Source organism: Mus pahari, chromosome 15 (assembly GCF_900095145.1).
Source record: "Mus pahari chromosome 15, PAHARI_EIJ_v1.1, whole genome shotgun sequence".
Classification (NCBI taxonomy): Eukaryota; Metazoa; Chordata; class Mammalia; order Rodentia; family Muridae; genus Mus; species Mus pahari.
Genome location: NC_034604.1, coordinates 17,377,196 through 17,384,880, shown reverse-complemented (window position 1 = coordinate 17,384,880; position 7,685 = coordinate 17,377,196). Strand labels below are relative to the sequence as shown.

Sequence of the window (7,685 nt, the reverse complement as noted above, 5' to 3'; positions counted from 1 at the left end):
TCTAAATTAGACAAGTTACTAGGCAGAAAAATAGTTTCAGCAAAACAGTCCTTCATGCTAGGCACTCAAGCAAGCCTAGAGTTGCTACAGGTATTCCTAGTCTGTCCGGTGCAACAGGATGGCTGTGGACAACTGGAGCTCCCATAAGCTGTATCTCTGACACCTAAAAGGCTGGCGAGATCACCCAGAGAGGAAAGCTGTTCCCTTGGACAGTCAGTGTGGTTATTTCAGGGTCTTCCCACTAGGCATAGCTTTAATGCAGACTAGCTGATGAATACTTTTGCTAATTTTGCCAAAGTAGAAAGACCGCTTAGATTAGATGACTACATGATTGTTGTTAGTGTTGTTGTTTTCTCAACGACAATCCTCTTCTGCTGTGCGAAATCTATCCTGCTGAGTGCTCTTGAAAAGTCAAGCCCTTCCTACCATTGTAAAAAACAACAGGGGCAGGGTTGCAAGCCAATGATAGTGCTCAGCAGGGTAGATCAAACACAGAGATGCAATTTCTGTATGTTGAACAGTGAAGTGAGATAAAATTTAAATGCTTACAATCGCTTAGTAGCTGCCATCTGATTGCTGCAAATTGAATCTTTCATAACAGGGACTTATTGTAAGTAGTGCCATTGCATTTGGAAGTCCAACAAGCACTGCAGTAGATGCTTGTGCAAGATACTAGAGGCATGGGGTTTACTACGAGGGGACTTCTTTGTTTGTTGGTTGGCTGGTTTTGGTATTGGTTGCTTACAGAATACCCATAGTTGTTATTATTTTCCCTTTGAAAGCCAAAACATTAATACTTTACTGGCTTTAAAATGCAGAGGACAATGGGCCAAGCACTTCATTTCAAGACCCGCTTCACCATGAGAAGTTCCCACTTCTCCTTGCTCTCTCTTCCAACTAGATGTTAGATAACAAAATCACAGATATATACAGATTCTTAAGATGTGCCTTTAGTACTGTTGGGAAGCATGTCGAAGCATGGCAACTCTAATATTCATAATTAGTGACTTATCTATATTAGTAGCAAAAAGAAAAAAAAGTTAAAACATTCAAAACAGAATTTAATCTCTCCAAAGTATGCTTTAATTCCTTCATGATACGATGAGAAGGCTGTAATTTAAATGATCTAGTCATTATTCAACATTTGGTTCAGTTCCAAGTATGACCGACAGGAAATATAAGTTGAGCATGCTCTTTGCATGCACCCCACATACTTAGTACCTTTAACACTTCACATTGAACCCCCAAAAGGCAGTGTGTTGCAATCATGCAGTCTTCCTTTGCAAGACCCCCAGAACAGATGTTCAAAATGAAAAGGATGTGAGCAGTTAGCTTCATCTGTTTTCTTTCTTTTCTTGATCCCAAAGAGCATCAACAACAAATAGACCCTGTCTGTGTCTTGTTATGTGCTTAGTTGGCTGGTAAGTGTGAGGGGAGAATGCAAGACCTCGACCAGACCATAATAAAGAAGTCTTACTCTCCAGTAAGGCAGGAACCTGGAGAGCAAAGGGCCTTTGCAAGGGCTTTGGTTTCATTCCCCTTCATTTATTTGAGTAAACATCCCACATGCATGTTAATGTTATCATTCTAGCTGGGAAATTCCCCATTTCTAAGCCTTGAAAATTTCAGCTTCCCCCCTCACTTAAGCAGGTGTCTTTCCATCTCTCATGAATCAAAGGATGGGGGGGGGGGTGTAAGAAGACAACCCTTGGGTGATTTTAATAAACTTACTAACCAGAGCACATTAAAGTGAATCATATTCTATATTTATTGACAAACAAAACTCAATTTAATTCATGTCTAGCATTGTTTTATAATCATTTTATTCAAGGGCATATTTTTCTGTTTCTGTCCCTCCCCACCCCCCAGTGTAGGATGTGTGTGGGGGGGGGGGTTCTTGAATACCTCCAACTTCCATTGACAGCCTCAATGAGGGTACCATACATCATAAGTCTGAAGAACATGTCCTCTACCAAAATGCACATGCCTTTCTGGTCCTAGAAAGGCACATGTCTTTCTTTAAGGTCTTAGAATCAGGTTGAAGTCCATTCTGAATGCTAAGCAGGGTCAACAGTGTGAGCCCTATGGAAGGGCCCTTATTTATCAAGTGAACTCCCCAAGTTGAAAGGTTACATTTGTGAAATTGCAGCTGGGTCCCCTAACAGTTAATCCTAGCTCCTGCAAACCAAAGACTCTTAATTGAAACACAATCTGACAATATGATAATGTTTTAATAAAAACATGCTTTCTGTACTCTTATGTGTCAAAGACTGACAAGAGAACTTCAAAAGAGGTTGTTTAACCAGACCAAAATAATAAGAGAAAAAAAATATGTTTTCCAACAAAACCATAAAGCTTGAATAGTACAGAGAGGAAAAAAAGCAGGGAACTGTCCTCTGTTTCACCAACTGTGTTTCCCCCACCCCTGGCATGTCCTCAGCCCTCCTGGACAGGGACTGTTATCTTCCAAGTCAGTCCCACACCCTAGATACCAAGACAGGCTAAAGTGGCTCCTAGCATACTTGGAGATCAGACAGCTTCTGCATTTGAGAGTATGAGGGGGTTGGGGGGTGGGAGGGAAAACCCAGCATACCGATGTTGTGGAAGCTGCAAACAACAGCATATACACAGACACAAAAAAGTTTGCATATTGCACAGAGCGCTTGAAGATCATAAATCTATGCATGAGAAAGATGTAGTGGAAATTTTGGGGGGGATTAGAGTTTATTTTTGTCATCTCTGTGAGACAGCTACTCATTCATCCAGATCACAGCTAAGAAAAAAGCTGGTCACAGAAATTAGCAGTTTCAGCTCAGCAGCGAAGTCGCCAGCCTGTGAAGGCAGAGAGAAATTGACTAATTAGCAATGCGCACTAAAACTTGACGGTTCTTTATAGAGAGAAGAGAAGAGAGAGGGAGAGAGAGGGAGAGGGAGGGAGGGGGGCTCGCTTTTTCCCCTTCTTTCTTCCAAAGATGTTTGAAATCGCAGTCATTTACGCTCGACAATTTTTACAATAGCCTTGAGCCATAATTTTGCGAGTCTCTCCAGCATCCATCCCCCTGTATGGTCTCTCTCTACTGGCCAAGCACGACCATTTCTCTCCCCAACCGTGGATTTCCTATTACTCTCGTTACGACTCACTGAGCCCCAGGCCCAAGGATAATGATGTGTTGTTTCTTGGTAGCATAATTTGTCACACGTACATTTTTTCTTCTTCTTCTCTTGCAGAAAGCTCTGCTCCCTCTCTCTCTCTCCCTCTCTCTCCCTCTCTCTCCTCTCTCTTTCTCTCTTTTTCTCCCTCTCTTATATTTTCTTGCTGTTGCTAATTCATGGTGATCAAATGATGTACGACAAAATAAATTGTACAGAGTGACTGCCTGGAGTTGGGAGCCAGAAGGTGTGTTCCCCTCCCAAGGAGAGAGCAAACCTTTAAAAAGGAAGGACAATTGATTTTGGGGGGAGCTTAAGTGAGCCCTGACTTTGCAGCTGGCTGACAGCAGGTAAGTTTCTGGCCTTGGGTTTGCCTTGCCTGTATTTTCCTTGTCTTTTGGGGTTCTTGTGGGTGCGGGGGGGATACTTATGGGGGGGGTCGTGTGGCAAACGCTTATAAAGAATAAAACTCATTGCAAGAAATAAGCAGATGGGAGGTGGAAGCAAGGGGGGAGAACAAGAAGGAAAAGATGAGGGGGGGCGGCTAGACAACGAAGCTGGGAGAGCAAGAGAGAGGTATGACCAGGGCCACTTCCAGTGAGGACTCAAATGTTTCCCGGCAAGCCCGAGCTTTGGGGGAGGGTGGTTGTGTTTGGGGGAGGGAGGCTAGGGTCCACCTGGAACAGGATGGGAAAGTGAGTGGAGAGGAGCCCAGTCTGATAGGAATGAAGCCGGCGATCCAGAAGCGGCGCCGGGCAAGGCAGAGTGAGCCGCAGCGGAAGGGGCAGGTCCGGCGGGTCCCTCGGAGCCGGGCGACGGCGGCGGTGGTCCCGGCGGGCGCGCGGGCGGGACGCGGGCAAGAGGGTCCCTTCCTGTTCCGCCCTGAAAGGTGCAATTACAGATTAAGGACTCGGTTTGTGGATTTCACCTGGCCTCCCCCTCCCCGGCCTCCTACCACCTAGAAGCGGGAGGCTCAGACTTTTTACAGAAGTACTTCCAGGGCTGGGGGGAGTAGGGGGGGTGCCCGAGTGGGGGACCTCTGGAAGCTGAACCCCGGGGATCGAAGGGATGCTTGTCCCAAGATCCATCTGGGTGCGGAGCAGAGGCCCCTCTGCACTGGACCGCGCCCCCACCCCCACCTCATTCCCGGGCCACTACCCCTCCCCCAACACCTGCCTTCTAACTTGAACTTCTCATAGTTCCTCCTGTTAAAGCGACTGCTCCGGGTGCTCGAGAGGGAGGGAGACCAATCCATACCAGTCCCTCCTGGCCTCTAGTCTCCTGCTCTAAATCCAGCCTAGCACCCCAACTTGCCCCCAGTCATCCTCGGGGCCGCCCCGCACTGGAAGGGGAACTAGATGACTGAACTTCCGTGCTCTGATATAGCAAAGGTGCAGGGAGAAGGGGGCCCGAGGTGGGGTGAGTAGTATGGGTGGAAGGAGTCTCTGGCCAGGTTTAAAGGCGTCTCTGGAAAATTAGCAAATCGGGGTGGCGGCGAGGAAAGCCAACAGTTTGCGAAGCGGGGAAGCGGGCAGGGCCGGGGTGAGGGAAATGAGCTAGAATTGATAAGGACAGCTCCCGCCTCTGCCGAGTCCACTGAGCGGGTCCCCATCGCGCTCCGCTGCACTTCCCCGGGAGAAGAAAGGGCTTTATCTCTTCCCTCAGACTGTGAGCCTAGGACTTTTTCGGGGCAGCGCGGATAATCGAGGGTGTCCCCAGCTTTTAGAGAGCTAAGAATCGCCCACCCGCACGCCTGCCCCCCTTTTCCCACCCCACCCCCAAACTGGGCCAACTAAGAAAAAGCAAAGCTTCCAGCACCAGTTGACCTGGAACCGCCGCCGTCGGTCGCCTCTGAGCTCTTGGGGCACCCCCTGAATCCCCACTCCCGGCCTTTCTGTTCATCCGGCCGGGCATGGACTCGAGCCCACGAGGTGTCACGGCCTCAGCCTCCACTTTTGCCGCCGCTGCTGTCACCGCTGTCGCTGCCAAGAGAGAAGCCTGGGTGCTTTTAGGAAAGTGAGGGGCGAAGTGTATAAGAGGTAGCAAGGAGCAGAACCGGAGTCCCGACCCCAGACGAGGACCCTTCTGGAGGCGCTCAGGACCGGGCGCCTTCACACCTCCCTCTTAGGTTCGGAACCTAAGAGCGCAGGGAGGGAGCCAAGCGGGGCCTTGATTGTTGTTCCTCTCTCCCCTCCACACCCTTCCCCACCCCGGCCACACCCCACCCCCCCTACACCTCCCTGCCACCCCTCCCATCCCCCACCCGTCTGCCAGGTTGGAGGAGGGTTTAAAGCCAGGTGCGCAGAGTCAGCTCGCCATGTCCAGATCCGGGGACAGGACCTCCACCTTCGACCCCAGCCACAGTGACAACCTGCTGCACGGTCTCAACCTGCTGTGGAGGAAGCAGCTATTTTGCGACGTGACCCTGACAGCCCAAGGCCAACAGTTCCACTGCCACAAGGCCGTGCTGGCCTCCTGTTCGCAGTACTTCCGATCACTCTTCTCCAGCCACCCCCCTCTCGGGGGAGGGGTCGGCGGCCAGGACGGCCTGGGGGCCCCCAAGGACCAGCAGCAGCAGCAGCAGCCTCAGCAGCAGCCTCCACAGCAGCAGCAGCCGCCGCCACAGGAGGAGCCCGGGACTCCTTCCTCCTCCCCCGACGACAAGCTGCTGACCAGCCCCAGAGCCATCAACAACCTAGTGCTGCAGGGCTGCTCGTCCATCGGGCTGCGCCTAGTGCTTGAATACCTCTACACAGCCAACGTGACCCTCTCCCTGGACACCGTGGAGGAAGTGCTGTCGGTCAGCAAAATCCTGCACATTCCTCAGGTCACCAAGCTGTGCGTTCAGTTCCTCAACGACCAGATCTCGGTGCAGAACTACAAGCAGGTGTGCAAGATCGCCGCACTGCACGGCCTGGAGGAGACCAAGAAGCTGGCCAACAAGTACCTGGTGGAGGATGTGCTGTTGCTTAACTTCGAGGAGATGCGTGCCCTGCTGGACTCGCTGCCGCCCCCCGTGGAGTCGGAGCTGGCACTTTTCCAGATGTCCGTGCTGTGGCTGGAGCACGACCGTGAGACCCGCATGCAGTACGCGCCCGACCTCATGAAGCGCCTCCGCTTTGCGCTCATCCCCGCCCCGGAGCTGGTGGAGCGGGTCCAGTCGGTGGATTTCATGCGCACCGACCCGGTCTGCCAGAAGCTGCTGCTGGATGCCATGAACTACCACCTGATGCCCTTCAGGCAGCACTGCAGGCAGAGCCTGGCCAGCAGGTAGGAGACAACAAAGAGGAAGGCAGGGTGGGATGGGGTGGTGGGGAGTTGAAGAGGCCGGAGGGAGGGGAGGGGGCAGGGAGGAGGGGAGAACTGGGTGGGCTGGGCGGGAGGCTCCTGCACGTGAAAAACCATTTCAAACACTTCAGCTGGTGTGGGGAAAGTTGATTTTAGAGTGTCAGAAGGGGCTTCAGGAACCTGGCCTTACAGCATCCCTGAGCGCTTGAATGCCCAGATTCCCACATCTGGGCAAGAAACATTGAAGATTTCAGACAGGTTGAAACTGAACAGATAGGTGGGGCTCAAAGGCCTATGCAGTTTAGGACAGCTCTGGGCACCTTGGTCAGTCAGAGCTCCCTCTGCCCGCCCCTTAAAGTGGACCTGTTCAAGGAGATGGAGCCTGTGGTGCAGGTCTTTCTCATTCCTGTTTTGAGCCAGGAAGAACTCTCAGTGTCAGCAGAAGAGACTTCATAGTCTTTCTGTCATGCACTCAAGTTTTTAATCTTTTGGTTGGTTTTTGTGCTGGGACTGAGCTCTGGTCTCTTTCTAGATTGGAACTCCCAAAAGGAGTTATCTGTTCCTACTGCTAGTTGTACTGATGGGCATTCTGTGACCAAGTGAACTTTTCTACTTTGCAGAAAACGCTTTCTCCTTGCTCTTTAAAGGAGAGCAAAGCCTTTCACCACATTTCAGGGTGGTGGGGTGAATCTTGCCTGCTAACTTCTGTCCCCAGGATGTCTAGGGCATTGACATCTGGGAGTGGAGAAGGGCAGGGAGCACAGTCTTGCACCTTCAGTTGCTCTGTGTGTCTAGCAAGGGTCACAAAGAAATTAGGAAACTGTTGATGCTGTCTGCCATGGCCATTTAGGAAGTATCTGTGTTGCAAACAGTATTTCATGTCAAAAGGGAGAGAGAGCCATGCTTTTGTAAAGTGCCGCCAAGATGAGAAGACTGCAGAAACTGACAATCCTGTTTGATTGGCTGCAATTTCAAAACCCTTTTTAATGAGCCCTAGAAAAGGGCTCCTTCTGTTTTGGGAGAAGAGGCATGGTATCCCCTCCTTTTCATGATTAAGCATCCAGGTTTCAGAGGCCAGGCTATCGGGGCCAGCCTAAACCTCCAAATGTTATGTGACAAAAGGATAAGACTTGAAAATCTGCCAAGGCATAGTCCCGCACAGAATGAGATCTTACTCCAGGTAACCTCAGAGAGTAGGGGTGTGTGTGTGTGTGTGTGTGTGTGTGTGTGTGTGTGTGTGTGTGTGT

General features: G+C 50.7%; 2 protein-coding genes across 3 annotated transcripts in view; one reads left to right on the top strand and one right to left on the bottom strand.

Annotated features, from left to right (window-relative positions):
• Window positions 1–1,748: 1,748 nt before the first annotated feature.
• LOC110333274 lies at window positions 1,749–5,616 on the bottom strand. Of its 2 annotated transcripts, XM_021214856.2 has the most exons (4): window positions 5,414–5,498; window positions 4,977–5,126; window positions 3,828–4,032; window positions 1,749–2,832 (listed from the first exon to the last, which is right to left on the bottom strand). In XM_021214856.2, exons 2-4 carry the CDS (start codon window positions 5,062–5,064, stop codon window positions 2,808–2,810), a joined length of 318 nt encoding a protein of 105 aa, XP_021070515.1. In that variant the 5' UTR covers window positions 5,065–5,126; window positions 5,414–5,498; the 3' UTR covers window positions 1,749–2,807. The 2 variants fall into 2 exon arrangements, with proteins under 2 accessions (XP_021070515.1, XP_029403109.1); XM_029547249.1 differs by lacking the exons at window positions 1,749–2,832; window positions 5,414–5,498 and adding an exon at window positions 5,540–5,616 and having other exon boundaries at window positions 2,873–4,032; window positions 4,977–5,132.
• The window catches only part of Klhl14 (kelch like family member 14), a 104,963-nt gene continuing 102,708 nt past the window's right edge, over window positions 5,431–7,685 (top strand). The window contains exon 1 of the mRNA XM_029547248.1: window positions 5,431–6,420. Coding sequence (XP_029403108.1) covers window positions 5,468–6,420 — 953 coding nt within the window. The 5' untranslated portion in view covers window positions 5,431–5,467. The remainder of the gene's footprint in view (window positions 6,421–7,685) is intronic.

Excerpts from the sequence above, each read along its gene's own strand:
- LOC110333274 (XM_029547249.1), bottom strand. The coding sequence starts at position 5,064 with ATGCCCGGCCGGATGAACAGAAAGGCCGGGAGTGGGGATTCAGGGGGT. Across the intron at positions 4,033-4,976 it reads ACCGACGGCGGCGGTTCCAG|GGCGGAACAGGAAGGGACCC; the intron begins GTCAACTGGTGC and ends TGCACCTTTCAG.